Source organism: Eschrichtius robustus, chromosome 20 (assembly GCF_028021215.1).
Source record: "Eschrichtius robustus isolate mEscRob2 chromosome 20, mEscRob2.pri, whole genome shotgun sequence".
Lineage (NCBI taxonomy): Eukaryota > Metazoa > Chordata > Mammalia > Artiodactyla > Eschrichtiidae > Eschrichtius > Eschrichtius robustus.
In genome coordinates this window covers 17,417,609-17,437,749 of record NC_090843.1, presented here as the reverse complement: position 1 = coordinate 17,437,749, position 20,141 = coordinate 17,417,609, and the positions used below count along the sequence as shown (strand labels likewise).

Here is a 20,141-nt window from a genome sequence, read left to right as displayed (position 1 = left end):
AAAATTTTGAACTCTTACAAATAAAACAGCCACCCTAAATCACCCCAAAGGACAGACCCAAGTTAGTTTTGTTTTTAGCGTTTATGCCTTTCTAAATCTGAGAAGCTGCCAGGATTCTAGTACACAGCAAAAAGTGACGACAACACCCTGAAGTGTGTAAGCTTTTGTGTGTACATAGCTATCGAAAGGAAACCAATGCTAGTTGACTGGGGGAGCATTAGAGCGGCTCTGTGACCGCAGCTCAATTTGCCTTCATAGTGTGGCCACACCTACCTCATTGATATTCTCAACAATGGGGTAAATAATTCAATAGGGATAAGGCTTTGATTTTCCTCTTATTCTCTCTTAGTGCTTATGTTCTTGGTACAATATTGATGTACCACAGACAAGCCAGCATGTGAATGTCCTCTGTCTGGTTAAGTTATATAGCCTTTCTACATTGTAGAGTCCTTCAGTTTCTAAAATCATGGAGCTTGTATTGTTAGGACCAGTGAAGTGACTAAAAGAATTTTTAAAAATAAGCCATCAGTCTGGACCTGCATAGATGAATGAAGGAGAAACACTTTAAAGTCAGAAAAAAAAGTAGACTTAACATTTAGGATTATCAACCACTGCTGGTTTTCCATAATATATTTCATTCCTGATTTTATCTGAAAGAGATACGATTACTACCACCATTCAAAAAGTGGTACTTTATTAATTAATAAGCTCTTAGCTCATCTCTGAGGTCGATTTCGGATTTCAAATAGACTACCACACTGCTAACTACTTCACCTGATGTTTGTCAATAACGTAGAGGCTTCATTCAAGAAACCTACTGACTTATAATTACCTGAAACCCGGTGATGAATCAAGGTTTTGTGGGGCCTGAACCTCATCTACTTTGGGAAATCCTGTCTAATAAAAACATGCACAGCTATGAATACAAAAATCGCTAGGACCCCTCTCAAGACCTTGGAAGGGACCTATGCAAGTGAGGAGCCCTGAAGCCTAAGCTTCATTGAATTCATGATAAATCCACCTCAGCTGGGGCCCTTTGCCAAACTTATTTAATGCAGGCAACTTATAAACACCCCAGTAATATGTCATCATAGGTAGTAAAATGACTTAACTCGAGGGCGGCATCTTCCCTTGGTGGCTTGCCTTTGGAAAGAGATGCAATAAAGTCTGTATCTCACCATGGCAAATGTTTCCTGAAGCAAATTAGCTTTGTCTATTAGAAAGACTTAGCCCAAAACAAAGACTTAGTATACTGTGACAATCTTTTGAAAGTAACCGTGAATGAGTTTTAGGAGTACAGTACTAATTTATTTCCAACACCAGAGAGTTTTGATTCTTTCACTACCTTTTTCTGTCATTTAAGAGGAACACAAATTCAAAAGGAACAAGTTGGTGCCTCTTCCATTACAAATCTTTTCTAACCGACCACCCATTGTCTACTTCATCACCCCCCTCCTCACCTTGTTACCCTGCTGCACAGATGCTAGAATGGCTCTCATATATGTTTTCCCATCAACATCCATCTTTCTCCTTCCAGGATGAAAGCTTCTTGGGGACAAAGTCCCTGCCCTATGCGTCTTTGTATCCCCAGCACTTAGTACAGTGCTGACACACAGTGGGCATGGCACTCAGTGAATGTTTTTGAATGAGTTCATTAATTTTTAAACTGTGATTTACTTATTTATTTATTTATTTCCACAAGGTATTTTCCTGTGTTGCCTACATAACTATAGTGAAACTCTGATTCTTATAAGGAACTCTTGGTGTTATAGGATGTTTAGGAAACGAGGTGAGTTTAAGACGTTGTATTGACGCTACTAAAACCTCCTGGTGAAGGGACCTCATGAGCCTGCTCTCCGGTGTGCTGGCAAAGGAAAAACTGACCCTCGGTGCTCTCTCCCCAAGGTAGGCATCAGCACACTAACCAGGAAAAGGAAGGAGGCCGCTAAAGATAGGCATCTGCAGGAATTGCTAATCCAGCTCCAGACACAGCCTCAGCACCTTCATTAACCCAAAATGAACTGTGTGAAACTGGATTTCTGAACCACAAGACAGGTAAGAGAGTCTTTTCCAAAGCCAGGTGTAGAAGAGCTCTTTACCTTGAGTCTAAAATCGCCTTCGGGCCATTGAACGTACCCACTCTCATTTCCTTGTGCCATGAGAAATCACAGAATTTTTGAGTTGAAAGGGTGTAAAACCCACACTCCTTACTGAAGAGTAGTCAGCAAAGAAAGTATATTGAATTAGGCTACAGCAATGTATTTTCTTTGTATTTCTCACTCTACAGCTGAACACAAACAACGTCTTTTTCCACACCTCAAAGCTTCCTATTGGCCACAGATAATTCACTTCAGAGATATATGCTGTTTGAAAAATAATGTTCTGGGTGGCTGGGGAGAGCCCTGTGGTGGGCGTTCAGGAATTCTTTCTGCTTTACCATTTAAAAGAGCTAATAATGGTTGGGGAAGCACCCACACCTTTTGCTCGCTGACGAATTCGGTGCTAAACTTAGCTCTTTGCAGCTCTGTGTTGCATACATTTTAAGCAGTTAGGAAGTTTGCACATGAGCGGGAATCAAAGTGAAATTCAAATGTGGACCTTCATGGCCCATTCGCATATTGGAGAGACATCAGTGGGATTCCATGACAATGCTAATTTGAGTGTTTTTGCTTGGTGCCTTTTATTGCCCGTGCCAAAGATCAGTACTATGGAAAGCAGAGCGTTTCATATATATGAGTTAAACAAGTCTCTTGGCCTCTTTGTGCCTTAGTTTCCTCATTTGAAAAAAAAAAAAAAAAAATGGCTCTCAAGACATACTTTCCAGAATTCATACTGGGCTTACACCCAGCTAACCAATAACTGCATGATGCTTTTACACACAGTTTTTTACACGTATTCATCTTCGATTTCACTTACAACTTGTGTAAAAACTGCATTCCATGCCAGGCCTGAAACGTTCCAAAGCTCAGTTCTGTGAGTAAATTGCAACTAAGATTTCTACAAAAAAAGACACAAGCAAAAGAAGAAGAAAAATATATATTCTTTCAGAACATTTATCCTTTGGCAATAATTCTAATTTATATATGACGAAACATAACAACACTACTCCCTCCATACACTAAAGAAATCTCACTGTGGAAGACATTCTGATTTATACTTTCATGATTATATATGTGGTGCATTAGATACAAAATAGTAAATGCTCATTAAATACTTGTGTTAAGTGATCTTTATTTCTCTAGAAAGGCAGCACTATTGACATTTTGGGCTGGATAATTCTTTGCTGTGGGAGGCTCTCCTGTACACTGTTGGATGTTGAGTAGCATCTCTGGCCTCTGTCCACTAGATGCCAGTAGCATATACAGTTCTGACGAGCAAAAATGTCTCCAGACACTACCAAATGTCACCTGCGTGCAAAATCACCCTGGTTGAGAGCCACTGCTCTATAATGATTCACTCTGATCTGTGTAATAATTCTCACACTAATCTTTGCTAGAGACAAAAAGGATTTGCTACAAAATTTTAGTAGTAATTTTAATCATATTTCAAAATGAGTAACAAATTAATTTTATAAAAAATTAAGCTTTACAAAAATTCCAAATATAATGAAGTTATACTTGTAACTTACATAAACTGCAAAAAAGGTAGTGGTTCAAATGTACGTCTTTCGATAGACTGTATTTTATTGCAGGATAAATCTCTAGGACAAGTAAAAGGAAAATATTACCTCAATTAGCTATTAGATATCTAATTAGTAGGAATAACTAGTAGACTTTAGAATGATAATAATAAATAAGAAGCTTTGGTCTAAACTCCAAACCTTAGGAATTATTACTTGAACCTTCCAGAGCCCCTAACCCTGCCTTCACCTCTCTTAAGAGTCTCACCTTCAGGATCTTCATAAATTAAATATACAACTATGGATCTTGATAGATTTTGGAGGTAATCTTTCCCGAGAGCAGAAACATTGATTAGATTCCACCTTTCGTGGTCTCATCAAATTCTGGATTATGAGCTCAAAGTTTTTATCTCTATATATCATTATAATTTCCAATATTAAAAGGAATATTCTTATATTTACACACCTCCCAGTATAGTTCTGTTTTTCTAGGTCAATTCATTACCAGAAGAAATAAAAGATACCCTTTCACACAACTTGAAAGGAAGTTACTTCTCTCATTAATATGTAACTTTAATTCAGTATTACGCTTTCTATCATATTGACTTTTATTCGAAAATACCTACTCTTGACTACAGCTGACTATCTTATTTCCATTGATTCCAGCTTAGTCTCTCATTTCACCTGGATGGGTCTAACTGTCTTCTGACTGGTGTTTCCATCTCTACCCTCTCCCTTTCTAAGCCATCCTCCACGCGATCACCAGATTAACTCTCCGGAAGTGGTTCTCAAATACCAGCATCACTTGTGAACTTATTGAAGATACAAATACTCAGCCCTACTCTGGACCTCTTGAATCAGTAACTATGGGGGTGGAGCCTGTGTTTTCACAAGCCCTCCAAGTGGTTGGTTCTGTTGCAGGCTAAAGCTTGTCCTAAAGCACTGCTGTGGTAACATGGTAGCTTGACATGTTATCCTTGGCTTGGCCTCCAAAGCCCTAGATGATCTGGCTCTAATCTCCTACTCTTCCCACTTGTACTCTACAGGTACTCAGAGTATTTTTCCTGTGTTTTGCCTTTCTCCCACTTTCCTTTTGCAAGCTTATTCTTCCCAAGTTGTCTGTCATTGATACCCAATGGCCCTTCGAGGTCCCGTTTAAACAGCATTGCTCTAGTAACATCTTCCCGGATCCAATTTGAAGACTTTTTTCCCTCTTTTGTGCTCCAATACCAACTTATAGCTCTCATTGCCCATATTCACTTCTTTCTTTAAATATAGCTATTTTTGCAACCCATGTCCTCTGAGCATAAACTCCTTCAAAGTATGGACTAGATCCTGCTTATGTGCATCGTCTATCATGTTTAAAGCCAACGTGCGGACATAAAGCAAACTCAAATATTTATAAAATCAACAAATAGCTGGGGAGTGGATAGAAGGAGGAAATGACTGTTTGAAAAGAAATGTAGTTTTATTACTTCATGGTGCCTCCACAGCACTTTGTCATTATGGTTTGAGCTTATATGTTTATTTTCCCTGTGAGATCATGAGTTGCTAAAAGGGAGTCCTGTCTTACCCATCTTCGTGTTTACAACACTAGGCATAGTGCTGATTAGCATATTCTTTTTTCGCTTTTTTATTGATTGGCTTTTTTTTTTTTTTTTAAAGAATGAGAGTACTTACGCTAACCTGAAATAATCAGATTATAAAGTATTACATAGTAGAAGTAATGAAGGGCCTATTCCACTGTGCAGTTATCTTGTTTGTTTTTCTCCAAACTGTGTAAGGTTTGGAGCCCAGATGGCAGAGAAGAGACTAATATAAAGGTGATCGCCCCTTAAGGCTTGGAAGGTTTGATAATTAAAAGAACTATTTTTAGGGTCATGTGAGGCTCTTTATACCCACTTCCCTTAAGCCTTTTATATTTGCAAGAAGAATCTATTTGCTAAAGAGGATCATTAATTGGCTTAATAAGGATTAATGACATACACAGCTTTGGATGCCATGGACAAAGGACAAAAACTGAGCTTTTATAGCAAAAAACACAGTTATCTCCTTATCCCTAAATAAAGGAAATACGAGGCAAGCATCTCCTCTTTGATAAAGAAGCTGGAGAGGGAATTCCCTGGCGGTCCAGGGGTTAGGACTCGGCGCTTCCACTGCTGGGGACCTGGGTTCAATCCCTGGTCAGGGAACTAAGATCCCGCAAGTCGTGTGGCGTGGCCCAAAAAACAAAACAAACAAACAAACAAAAAACAGAAGAAAAAAGGCTGGAGAGATTTTTGTTAGGGGCATTTCTGATATGCTTATTTAGGGTAAACATTTCTAAATATACCACTTAACCATCATCTTAAACATTCTTAATATTGGTATCACAATTCCTGCATCGAAATCCTTAACAACAGTTTGTTCTTTTGGTAACTTAATGTGTTCTTGACAATACTGATTTTATTTTTAAGATTTTTTTTTTTTGATGTGGACCATTTTTAAAGTCTTCATTGAATTTGTTACAATATTGCTTCTTTTTTTTTATGTTTTGGTTTTTTGGCCATGAGGCATGTGGGATCTTAGCTCCCTGACCAGGGATCGAACCCGCACCCCCTGCACTGGAAGGCAAAGTCTTAACCACTAGACCACCAGGGAAGTCCCTTGACAATACTGTTTACATACTTCATCTACTTAAATATTTAATATTTAAATGTTAATTTAATTTAGATTAAATTATCAAAGTTATGAGTTAATGGCATTCATATTAATGTAAGTGTTCTATATTTTCTTGTCCTGTAGGGGACAATTTGAGGTTAACTTTCATTCCTCTCATTTCACTAAACCAACTTTTTCAAACCTTTTCTGTAAAGACCAGATAAGTCAATATTTTAGGCTTTGCAGGCCACATACAGTCTCTGTCACATATTTTTCTTCGTGTCTTTTTTTTCTCGTTTACAGCCCTTTAAAAAATCACTTTTAACTTATGGACTGTATAAAAACGGACTGTGGGCCAGGTTTGATCCATAGGTCATAAACAAAATATAAATACAGATGGAGAGTATATGAACACTTATATAACAAGGTTCATATGGGAGTCTATAATTGCTCAGACCTCATTACCACTTTTCCTCTACAACTAAAGTGTATTTTTCTATCTATACCTTGTCTATATAATGAAAAAATTAAAAATGAATAGGAGATATATAGTGCTAGTGATGGGCTGGGACCCTACACAGACTTAAAGAATTGTAGAATTTTATTGCTAGGAGAAACTGAAGAGATTATCTAACTTGAACCCCTTAATTATTTTATAGATAATCTACTTTATAGATAAGAACTCATAAATAAATATGATTAACTTACAAATATCGGAGGGATAGCAAGCCTTCAAAGGAGTCCTTATGTAATTCAGTCAAATAATTTTCACTGAGAATTCTGAAAAATGAAAAGGTTATTTCTGGATCAAACTGCAAAATAACTACAACTATGTACTACATAGGACTAACTCCTATATGGGGAGGAAAGCTGGGTAATGGTGCCACCTAAACAACCTAATTCTTATCTAATTTAGGGAGGGTGATTTCTGCTCTGTTTTCATTTAAACCTTCTTTTCACGTCCTCCTTTCTGTCCATCTCTCTCCATCACGCATGTGCACGCGTGCGCGCACACACACACACACCCACACACACCCACGCCCCACCCACTCTTCCCACCAAATCATATAGTTAATGCCTACTCTCTAGATCACGAAGTCTCTGTTAGAACCCAGCTCTGGGTGGCACCAACGTTGCAGAGCTGCCCTTCCCTCCTCTCTTTCCCCAAACCTTATTGGGAAGTCCCACACACAACTGTATCAGGGCAAATGAAGCCATCTGATTTTTTCCCCCATTAAACATTTTTTGAAAACTAAACTGTGCATAAAATATACATAACTGTTCAATAATTCAATTGAACAACTGTTCAACTGTTTAATAATTACAAAACAGACCCCCACGTAATACCATTCATGTCAGGAAAGAATCCTGCCAGCATCCCAGAAGACCCCGTGTGCCCTTTTCCAATCACAACCCTCTCTCTGACTTCCTAGAGGGAACCACTGTCCTGACTTTAATAATAATTTCCTTGCTTTTTAAATGTAGTTTTGCCTTTTCTCTATCAGCCATAAACAACACAGTTTAGTCTTGCTTCTTCTTGAACTTTATATAAGTGGAATCATATTATATGTATTATTTTCCACATTGCTTCTTTCATTCAACATTATTTTGTAAAATTATTTTATTTTTGCCTGTAGTATGTAGTGTTGCATGTCCAACTACATGAGGCTTCTGAGTATTTGAAAGTGGCTAATGTGACTGAGTTGAATTTTTAATTTAATTAATTTCAATTATTTTAAAATTAAAATTTTAAAAACTGATACTCAATGTAATTATTGGAAAATGTTTATGTTAGCAACAATTTGCATATGTGATACTACATTTTTGACTGTAAATTTTATGAAATCTCAATACCGATCAAGTATTTGTGATAAAATTTAGCAACCAAATTGTGATTTCAAAGAGTTAGTATGGGAAAAAAATATAGATTCTCTCATTAATTTTTAGATTGATTACATGTAGATATGATAACACTTTGGATATTTTTAAATACTTAGTATGAAAAAAACATAGAATATCTTATTAATAATGTATATAATGATTACATGTTAAAATGAAAATATTTTGTAAATAAGGGTTAAGTAAAAGATATTAACATTTATTTCATCCGTTTCATTTTACTTGTGTTTTTAAGTGGCTACCAGAAAATTTAAGATTACTTATGTGGCTTGCGTTATGTTTCTGATGAAGTGTATGACTTCTAAGTATGATTATACCACACTTTATTCATTCAACTGTTGGTGTATACTGAGATTTTTCTAGTTTTTATTTATTAAAAACAATACTGCTGGGCTTCCCTGGTGGCGCAGTGGCTGGGAGTCTGCCTGCCAATGCAGGGGACGCGGGTTCGAGCCCTGGTCTGGGAGGATCCCACATGCCACGGAGCGACTGGGCCCGTGAGCCACAATTGCTGAGCCTGCGCGTCTGGAGCCTGTGCTCCGCAACAAGAGAGGCCGCAATAGTGAGAGGCCTGCGCACCGCGATGAAGAGTGGCCCCCGCTTGCCGCAACTGGAGAAAGCCCTCGCACAGAAACGAAGACCCAACTCAGCCATAAATAAATAAACAAACAAACAAATAAATAAATAAATAAAATTTAAACAAAAACAATACTACTTTGAACATTCTTGTATTTGTATCCTGATACATATTTGCCCGAGTTTGTCTAGGATGTAATAGGGATACAAAATTGTTTCCTAAGAAGTTGTGCTATTTCAAGTTGGCAGATTGAAACATGTCAAGTCTCCACCCCTTCAACTTCCACCAAAATCCCTAAGAATGACATAACTAGAATCCCTAGAAAAGATATAACTTAAGAATCACAACCTTAGCTCAATGTGTGGGAGCAGCTCCACAAATGCTCCCCTACCAGAAACGTCCTGGAGCTACCTACAGGGTGATCAGTTGGAATAGTGAGGTAGGAGCAGCCTACAGCACACATCAACCCCACATCTTTCCCCCTTGATCCAGGCAGCAAAAGGTGTCTTCCTCTAGGCAGGAGCAATTGGTGTTAGAAAGGGGGCAAGGTCCCAGAACCCTGGAAGAAAGGTATGCACTCCCTGACTAGCCACCAGAAGTCACCTTCCACCTCTGCCTTATTCTCAGGGGAACCCATCGGGAGTAATAAGCCCCAACAGCTCATTTCACTTCTCCCCTAAAGCTGGGAAACAAACGCAGTAGAATCTCAACTACAAAGATGAATTACACTCAGGAAGGACCAAACAATGTGAGAAAGCCAACTCCATTAAGGACAGAAAACAAAAACAAACATAAGAGCTTATAGCCAATGAATCAGAGTTAACAAAGCACAAGAGGACCTTAGGATAGCACAATTATTACCCTCAGACAGATGTAAGCAGATAGTGCATCCATTAATCAACTCAAGAATACACAAATGAAAAGTGTTGGCAATAATAAAAAATCTCAGTATATGAGAGGCAGAAATGACAGTTAAAAAATAAATTAGGAAACTGAGAGATCCAGCCAATGACTTCTCCAGAATGCAGAATGAAGGGAGCAGGAACGATTCACAGTCAAGCCTGACGCCTGGGTCTGCCAGAGGAATGTTAAGCCCTTTGCTTCCGCTGGTCTCACGATAAAGACTAGGAACATGCTGCGGGGAGGAGGGGGTGGTGTTTTGCACCTGTTTCTTATATCTGATAAGCAGGAAGGCACATAGCCAGTATCCCAGGAGTGGAGTGAGGGAGTAGTAGAGAGAGCCAGTACAGAAGAAACTCTATAAGACGTCAAAGGTAGGTTTCTCTTGCCTGGAAGAATCCCCTTCCTTGCAGGTGATATTAACAGTGGTACATCCTTCAGGAGCCTTGGGGATCTGAGCACAGGCTATGTTGCCTTGTGAAACTATTTCCACTGAGTTCTGCATTTAAAACCTTCTGCTTTTCACTCACAGTGTCTCTTGGTCACATATTTATATTAATTCCATCTCATAGCTTAATTCCAGCTCATAAATTAATTCTTTACTCATAGCTTATGAGCATTAAAATATTACTACTCTGCAAGTCAGTTATTAAGGTGGTTCATATTATACAGAATATAGTCACACACATTTTTAAAAGATCACTAAAACAAAAACACAAAAGACTTCAATTCCCACAAAGAACTCTTGGAGCCCTGAGCATGCTTCAAAGACCCTGACCTCAATTTGAAATTCACCATGTTAGAAGGAATCGCAGTGATTGTCAGAAGACATGTTAGGGGGAATGGTCAACAGATGGTGCTAAGACTGATTGTTTTCTCACCTCTAAGTAGTGGTTTCACATTTCCATGGAAATGATCCAAAAAGAAAAAAACCAAATCAATATGTCCAACGACATTTATGGTAACCCTTTTCATACCTTCAAAGGTAGGAAAAAACTCTACCTCCCCATATCGCATAACCAAACTGTATGTATATACCATAAATGATATACAAACGTCACAGGAAATGATGGTATATGAAAAAAAGCTACACAAAAGTGGAACTCACATATACTGATTATAACTTTGAACGCTGACAAGGATTCAGGAAGTACAGCAAAGAGATGGGGCTGATCCTCCACTCTTTATGGCACTGTCTTCTCTGATTGGCTGATGCCCATACCAGACTGGTTAGAGTTTGAATATCATGGTAGGACAGGGGGTAACCAAACAGTGTGTATTTCAAATTAATGGGGTTTCTTTCTGTGAAGTTGTTTGGATGACAGGATAGTAGAAATTTTAAAAATAACAACGGTAAATTCAGCCTAGAAGTAAAGTTTAGACTGAGAATGAGTCAGTCACCAAAAAATTACCCAAAAAGGAGCTTCAAATAAGCAATAACTCAATAACTGAAATAAAATACATTAATCTGTAGAACTCCAAATATTCATTTTGACGGAGGAAAATATTTTTAAACTATGGGGAATCAAGAGTTAAAGCCAGATCTAAAACTTTCTCACACCATGAAAATATCAAAACCAGGCATGAAGTAACATTTAAGAAAGATCCATGTCTAACGTCTGACCAGGGTTCTGGTCTACGGCAATCTTCTGAATTTCACATTCATTCTTGATTCTGTATTATTGACAATTATCCTTCTCTCCACCTCTGTAACTTCTAGGAAATTGAGAGGGCTCAGGGTTTGTTTGTTTGATTGATTTAACTATATATATAATGCAAACAATAGGCCTTTCTGGAACTGATTTACTCTGCTTCCCCTGCTTTCTTTCTCTCCAAAGTACTTAGCAATGCTTGAAATTATACCTATCTATCTATTATACTTATATACTTATTTTTATATACTTGTAAACCCCCTGAGAACTGGGATACTTGGGCTGTTTCATTCTTGGGCCTGTAACCCTAGCATGTAAAACAGTTCCTGACATATAGTAGATACTCAAAAAATATTTATTGAATGAATTCAGAAAGTGACAAGTTATCAGCTATCAGATACTTTGACTTAAAACAAATTATCCATTTATCGTCACTCATGAGGATAAGGACAGGAAAAGAAATGTCTTTCTTCTCCCCTACATTTGTGACTCAATCTTCTGAGACAAGAATGCTTTGAGAATTTCAGAAAAGCAATGGTTCTTTTCCCTAAAAAACTGCACTTTCTTGAACACACGCAAAAGTGTGCATGCAATTTCGACTTGTGGATCACCCTTTTAGCGCAGAGGTCTGTGAATAGAGAGGACTGAATCCAGAGTGCCAAACTTGGATGGGAAATAAAATTACATCTCAGTTTTCACAAATCTCGAACTAAAATCAGCACTTCCTTCCATTATGAATGTAGGCAACAAACCACAGTAGATCAGCAGTATAGTTAATTTGGTCCCCAATAGAAATCACAGGTCATTTCATATCACGTATATGCTGCAGATACCTCGAAATATCATTTATTCTCATCACTACCCTGGAGTTATAATATTTATTAGACCTACCACTATATCTTGTTATTTAATGTGTTAAGAGAAGCATATTTATTACTGTTTCACTAATTTTAAAAATATTCTGAAAACTCTTTCAATATAGTTGGTTTCCTTTGTTTTTCTATATAGTTTGACTTATTATACATTATAAAACATTATCCCAAGAACATAAGCTTCTGCAGCTTGCCAAAGAGGTATACACGGGGGAGCAGGAGGTATAAAGAAATTCTGCTTTGGGGAAACACTGACCTCAAGTTAGGAACCTCTGCTTATAAGGCAGAAACCTCAAGCTGACTTCGAAATCTTCAAACCTTACCAGACTCATGTTACAGTGTATCGCCTCCCAAACACACGCTTTTTAAAAATTAATTTTTTAATTTCAATTTATTTTTTAAAAATATGTCATATATACTCACATCTCAAAATTCCAAAAATATGTAGCACACAATTCAAACTTTTTCTCTTACCTCTGTCCCTCAGTCTACCACCCCCCTCCACTCCCAGAGGAAATTAAGTTATCTATTTCTTGGGCCAAGTGACTTTCATTTTTCTTACAAGTTTGGGAAATAAAATCTCCAAGTTAGATACTATCACGGGAAATATAAACTACATATACTATTTACGAAATCTGTAAATTAAAACAAATTGCCTGGTTCTAGCATTTTTTTCCTTACCAATAAGATATCCGACTAAGGGGGCATCTCTTTAAGGGTGGTCATAATACCTGTTTTTAGATTGAATGTTATGTCTTTTATTATTAATTCAGAAGTCATTTATGACTTGTCTATTCAAATTGAACTAAGGATATGACCACAGACTGTCATGAAAAATTACTTTGAATGTTTTTTTCCAAAATCACTTATGGATCTAAACTGACTTTTTCTACAAATCAATAAAAAAAATAGTAACAGAAAAATGGGCAAAGGACAGACAATTCAGAGATGAAATACAAATGTTCAGTAAACACATAAAGATATTTAAGTTCACAAGTAATACGAAAAATTCAAATTCAGATGGGACCCCTTTTATTCACCCGTCAGATTAGCAAAAAAAAAAAAAAAAAAAAAGGGAGAATATCCAGTGTTGGTAGGGTGTGGGGAAATGAATGTCATCACAGCAGGATGACTGGAGTATAAGCTGGCACAACTTTTTCGAAGGCAATTAAAATTTTATATCTAAATAGCCTTCACCCCAACAATCCCATTTCTAGATAACTATTCTATAGACATAAATGACCAGGCTCACAAAAATGCATGTACAAGGGTATTCATTGCAGCAATGCAAGTAACAAGAAAACTGGACATAATCTAAACATCCTTCAATAGGGGCATTATTAAACTGTGATACATTCATACTATGGAATACTATGCAGGAGTTTAAATGAACGGGGTAACCCTCTATGTACTGGGAAGGAAAGAAATCTAAGACATATCATGAAACGAAGGAATCAAGTTGCAGGATGTTACTTACGTAAAAAAAGGTAAGAAAAACACACAAACCTATTTTGCTATCTGTAAGTATGTATGTACTCAAACGTATGGAAAAGAGTCTGCAAGGATTAATACTAAACTCAAAGTAGTGGGTGGGGGATTAGGGCACAAGGAGGGTTTTCACTATACCTGTTATTTCATTGTTATCTATTGAGAATATAATCATGTATTACTTGTATAATGGAAAGTAAGTTTAAATTGTCTCTTACTGATTTTAAAGAGGTCCTGCCAAATTTAATTTTTAAAATAAACACAGAATTTCAATCATCAGGTTGCTTTGGGATACGGAAGGGGAAATACCTTTTCTCACAGGTACTGACCTCAAAATTCTGGACCAAGAAGGATCTTACAATGCAGTTAACTTTTTGTATTCATATTTGGGGAGAGTATACTCACAGCTTCTCAGTCCAGCGGTATGCCTTCCATATACTTTCATCAATGTAAGAAATAGAGTTTCCTTGGAAATTTCTGTGAAGAAACACAGTTCATATCCTTGAATAGGTAGGAAAAGAATGTAGAGAATAAGGAAAAGAATCATGGCCACCGTGTGGGGAATATTCAAATGCAGAAAAGACCAGCTTTCTAATTCCCACAGCTTATCAGCTTCCCGGTGTGCACAATTAATAAAAACATACTGTGAGGCCACTGGCACAAACAATGAGGCATCTCCTCAGAACCTGAACTTCCTATCTGTCCAATTTCTTGGATACATAATGCCAATTACTTTTTTTCCACAATCACTTATGTGTCCAAAATGACTCCTACAAATCGATGAGAAAAATGGCAAACATTTATCAATATCAGCAAATGAATATAAAGAAATCCTATGCTAGGCAACACCAAAGCTTTGGCTCAGTGCCCTCAGAATCTGTCCAGGTGTTAGAAGGATACGGGCAATTAGAAATTAGAGGGACTAATACGAAAATATCTCTTAAGCATATTGCATAGGGCAAAGCACGAGTTACTGAGCAAGGAGTAAAGTTATTACCTCATTAGGGGAACAAAATGCAAAGGAAAGAGCTCGGAAGGAAGGACACACATCAAAACAGTAACAGGAGTTACCTTATTGGTGGTAGGGAAGGTGGGGTGGAATTTTCACATTTTATCCTATATACTTCTGTGACATTTCTTTTTTTAAACAGTGAGAATGTATCCATGAATTAGACATGTTAAGAGAAGCTGTTAAACGCCTGAGGTTCAGTTTGAACCACTAACTCAGTGGATGACTTTGAATCTTTAGCTTTAGCTTTGTCCTCTTCCCTCAGCAACAATGTAACTGTTCAGTTTATATGCACATTTTTCACGCGAGTCAGAAATAAGTCAAAACGGATACCTGTCTGCCCATCTGCCTGAGGGACATTTCCACTCAAACAGAGCCTTCTGGTTGCTTTATGCTCACCAATAAAAGATGCCTAAGACTGAACTCATCTCCCTCAAACTGACTCTGCTTGCCAACTGCTGGATTTCCACCTGTTATACCACCATCATTCTGCCCATCAACACATGTGATTTGTCTCTTTCCTGTACTACAATCCCCCAACTCTAGGCAATTACTACATCTTGTCAGTTTTTCCTCTGTAGTACTCTCAGGATTTTCTTTCTACTTCCATCACAACCACTCTAATTTGGCCCCTTCTCACTTTACTCCTAGATTTTGCTAAAGCACTCTATTTGGACTCCCTGAATCAAGCTTTCCTCTCTAGATCGCTCTACATATGAAATCTAAAATCAGCCTCTTGTTTTAATCATTTGTCTCTCTTGCTTGAAAACTTGCATGGCTCCCCATATCTCAGAGCGTTAACTTTCAAACCCCCATTGCCGATAGCCAAGGCTTTTCATAATCCTATCTTTCATTGTTGCCTAACCCAATTCTTTACAGCCAGACTAATCTATTAAATTCTGATCATCCCTGCAGTCACACCTTTGCCTAGACTGTACTGTCTATTATTTTTCTGACAAATCACAGCCAATCTTTAAGTCCCAGCTAAAGATTTAGCTTATCCATGCTGCATTCCGTGACCTCCACACCCCTGTGATTACAGGTTCTGGTGAATTACAGCACCTATCTGTATTTCTCTTAATACTTAATTATATATTACCTCCCTTTTAAGGCATATCCCCTTTCTCCCCACTTGTCATTGTCATGTTCTGGAGACAATGCCATAGACTTCTGTGGCTCCCACAGTACTTAGCCCTGGGTTGGGCACAAAATGGGTGCTACATGTAGAAAGCCAGGGGACAAAGATGAGTTCTAGATATAACTGAGGGATTGAATAATAATAATAGCTAACACTAAAATATATGCTAGGCACTGATAGAAGACCTTTACCTATATTAACTCATCTAAATCTCCCAATGAGATTGGAGTCATTGGGAGATTTAGGAGTCATAGGAGTCATCCTGTGAGAGGATGACTACCATAATCCCCATTTTACAGATGAGGAAATTGAGTCATAAAGCTAATAAATGACAGACCTGGGTTCAAACCCAGGTAGTCTGGCTCCGGAATCTCTACTCTTAACCACTTTGTTGTATTACCTACCACCAATGAGATGGGGAGAGGGACATGTCGCTGTAAAGAGGATGGAGTAAAGAGGGGAGAAGCGTAGATGTTAAGGAATTAAAGAATGGGGTAAAAAAATGGAGAAGGAGAAAATAAGGGCAATTAAAAGTAAAAGACTGGAGGAGAGGGAAAAATAGTAAGAAGGAGAATGAAGACAAGGAATCATTGACAAACAAAAGGTGGAAACAGAAAGCCAGTCAATGTGGGTTGGGGAGATAAGGAGGACCCAGGAAGGCCTGAAGAAAGGCTGCCATGTCAGGCAGGATGCAGAGAACAAATGAGGAAAGGCGATTCTTACATGATGGTGAAGGTGCCGTTGTAGGCGTTAGGCTCTGGCTCAGGCACTCTGTGGAGCTTCTGCTTTGGGCTGAGACCAACACACGACAGTGTCTCATTTTTGCAGGTACAGAGCTCACATATGCTGATGTTTGTGGTGGCATTCTGTTCTGGCCGCTTCTTTTCTGGGGTATATTTTACACCAGGAAGACCAGTGGATACCGAATACTGAGTCGAAGGAACTGTCTCAGATGGCCTTGGTTGCTGAGGTAGGTTAACTCCCAGGTCCCCAGGTGGAACTGTGACTTGAGTCAGGTTTGGCTGTGCAAGTGTCACCTCAGGGTGTTTTGGAGGGGGAGCTGTAGTCTGCTGCAGGGCTGTAGAATGTTCAGACTCTGTAGTAGGTTCTGGAGTTGTGGTAAGCCCCTGGTCTAAAGGTTGAACTCTGACACTGGGTGATGTTGGAGGCTCACTGTGATCCTGATCTGGTGCTGGAACTATTGGGTTCTGATATACTGGAGGCTGAGCTACAAAAACCTCCTTAGGTGGTTCTGGAGGCTGGGTTAAGGTCTCCTGCATGGTTGGAGAAGGTTCATCCTCCTTAGTGGGTTCGGGCCTTATGGTCAGTTCAAGGTCCAAAGGTTGAATTGTGACCTCAGTCAAGGTTGGATGCTGAGCCTCAACTTGCTCTGGATTTGGAAATGTCACCTCGGGGTATGTTGGTTGAGTTGGGGCTCCCTGCTGAACTGGAAAAGGTTCAACATTTTCAGTGGGGGTTGGCTGCTGATCTGAAACCTCTTGCTGGACTGACATAGGTTCCAACTGCTCAGGGGACACTGTAGACTGAGCCGAGGTTTCTTGTTGGGGTGGAGAAGTTTCAACCTCATTAGTGAACGCTGGAGTTACGATAAGTGCAAGACCCACAGGTTTAACAGTGACATCGGGCCGCTGCAGAAGCTGAGCTTGATCCTGACCTAGAGGAGAAACTGTTGTCACATGATGCTCCGGAGAGAAAACTACAGTCACATTAGAGAGCTCTGGAGACTGAGTTGGAGAGGATTCAACCTCACCAGGAGCCTGTGGATGCTGAGCTCTGGCTTCCTGCTGAGGTGGAGAAGGTACAACCTCAGGAGCCTGTGGATGCTGATCTGGAGTCTCCTGCTGGGTTGTGGCAGGTGTAACTTCTTCTCCAGGATGCTCTGGATACTGAGCTGGGGTCTCCTCTTGTACTGAAGGTTTGTTATGTGGACCGGCTTCTGGAGATTGGGCTGAAGCCTCCTGTTGAACTGCCAAAGGTTCAACCTCCTCAGGTGGCTGTGAAGGCAGCGTGGGGGCCTCATGCTGGGTTGTAGAAAATTCTGCATTAGTAAGGGGCACTGAGGCCTGAGCTGAAGGCTTCTGCTGATTTGGAGAAGGTCCCACCTCTGGCGTGGGTTCTTTTGTTATGGTAAGCTCCACATCTGCAGGTTTGACAGCGACGCTGGATAAGTTTGAATGCTCAGCATGATGGTGACTTGGAGGTGAAACTGTCATTTCGAGATGCTCTGGAGGTTGAGCTGGCTGTTCCTGTTGAGTTGGAGAAGGTTCCACCTCCCCTGAAGAAGGCTCTGGAGGCGGAGCTGGTTGCTCCCGCTCACGTGAAGGCTCAACCTCTCCAGGAGGCTCTGGAGGCTTAGCTAAGGTCTCTTGTTGGGTTGGAGAAGATTCTCTCCCCTCAGGATGCTCAAGAGGTGGAGCCAGGGCCTCCTGCTGAGCTGTAGGAAGTTCAGCTTCCGTAGTGGGCTCTGGAGTGATGGTAAGTTCCAAATCCAGAGGTTGAAGTGTAACACTGGGCAAGTTTGAATGAGCGTGACGCTGAACGCCAGGTAGAGATGCTACCTCATCACTCACTGGAATTTGAAGTACATACTCAGTAGGGAACCCTGGAGTCTCAGTTGGGGCCTCTTGATGGAGTAGAGAAGGTTCAACCTCCTCAGGGAGCTCTGGAGGCTGAGATGGGGCCCGCTGCTGGACTGGCGGAGGTTCAACCTCCTCAGGGCTCTCTGGAGGCTGAGATGGTGTCTCCTGCTGGACTGGAGAAGGTTCAACCTCTTTAGTGACCTGTGGAGCTATGGTAAGTGCCAGATCCAGAGGTTTAACAGTGACATGGTACAAGTTTGACTGCTGAGCTTCATTTACCCCATGATGTGCTACTGGTTGAACTACAACCTCCTTAAGTGTCTCCAAAGTCTGGGCTAGGGCCTCCTGAGGACTTGAAGTTTCTAGTTCCTCAGGGGCCTCTGAAGGCTGAGATGGAGCCTCCTGATGAAGTGGAGGTGGTTCTACCTCTTCAGTGGGCTCTGGATGCTGAGCCTGGGCCTCTGCCTGGGGTGAAAAAGATTCAGCCTCCTCAGGGGTCTGTGGATGCTGAGCAGGGGCCTCTTGCTGGGGTAAAGATTCAGCCTCCTCAGTGCGCTCTGGATGACGAGTTTGGGCCTCCTGCTGGGATGGAGAAATTTCAGCTTCCTCAGGGGGCTCTGGAGGTTCATCTGGGCTCCCCAGAAAATCTGTAGGTAGCCTCTCCTCAGGATAAAAGGCATCCATACTGGGATCTAAATAATCACCCTGCAACTGTTGTTCTAGACCCTGAGTTTTTTTTTCAAATTGGCCTGTAGTTCCAACAACTTTGGCAAGCCGTTGATGCTGAACTAGATCTTTCTTCAGGTTTGGGGGTGAAACAATAAACTTCACTGGTTTTGAGCTCTTACTACCTAGAGGTGGAACAAGTATTTCAAATGATTGGTGACCTGCAGCCTGATCTAGACCTATGTTTTTAGTCTTACTTTTGTGTCGAGAAGGCAGAACCAAGGCCTGATTCTGATTCCAATCCAGCACTGGAACTTCCTCTGGGAGCTTTTGATGTTGGGTTTGCTTGTTATTCAGATCCTGATGTGGAACAGCAAACTGATCTGGCCCTGTAGGCAGCTCTCCAACCGAATCCGTGTCCGGGTATGGAACCTCAGTCTCAGTCAACTCCTGATGAGGCGGGGCCAACATCTGGACTGGAGACGAGGACGTCAAGTAATTAAAGCCCCCGGCTTCTGCCAGGGGTGTAAGGGCATGGGGCAATTTGGGAGGGGGGTCTGAGGCGTATGAAGACCAAGCCTCGGTCAGCCACGCGGGGTTGGGTGTCACCTGGACGGGGTCCAGGGCCCACTCCGGAGGCTGAACTGCCAGGACTACTAGCCACAGTTGTTGCCACGTGAGGAAGAGCCGTGGCAACCAAAGGCGCAGCCGGGACATAACACGCGGCGGCTCCCAGGCGCAGTGACCCAGGCCACTGAGGAGCTGGAGCCACATCCTGCGTCCGAGCTGAACTGCTATGCCAGCGCCGACGCGAGGGCTCACGTCAGCAACCGCGCGCCCCTCCCCCGCCTAACGTCCCACCCGTTATTTATGACGTGTTTAGTTCCGCCACCACCATTATTAGGTTCGTGGGGAGATCCAACGCGCGCCACCAGAGTGGGCCTTTTTCCCAGAGTCCCCAGGGCGCAAGCCATCCTTCCCCTTGCCAAGGCGACAATTACCTCCTGCCGGGCCCTCTTCCCAAGCCCTCCCTGCCCTCCCTGGCCCCAAACAATGAGGCGGGATTTGGGCTGCAGACCCG

The 20,141-nt window shown here is 40.6% G+C and overlaps 1 protein-coding gene across 2 annotated transcripts in view; it reads right to left on the bottom strand.

The window, feature by feature from the left end:
* LOC137754314 (leucine-rich repeat-containing protein 37A3-like) overlaps positions 1-20,141 on the bottom strand; it is a 44,700-nt gene that overhangs the window by 24,448 nt on the left and 111 nt on the right. The window contains exons 2-6 of one of the 2 annotated variants that reach the window (XM_068529857.1): positions 16,518-19,531; positions 14,053-14,124; positions 6,968-7,039; positions 3,629-3,700; positions 2,917-2,997 (exon numbers count right to left, since the gene is read on the bottom strand). In XM_068529857.1, coding sequence (XP_068385958.1) covers positions 2,917-2,997; positions 3,629-3,700; positions 6,968-7,039; positions 14,053-14,124; positions 16,518-19,531 — 3,311 coding nt within the window. Of the gene's footprint in view, positions 1-2,916; positions 2,998-3,628; positions 3,701-6,967; positions 7,040-14,052; positions 14,125-16,517; positions 19,897-20,141 lie in introns of those variants that run through there. The other variant, XM_068529856.1, reaches the window with a different exon arrangement.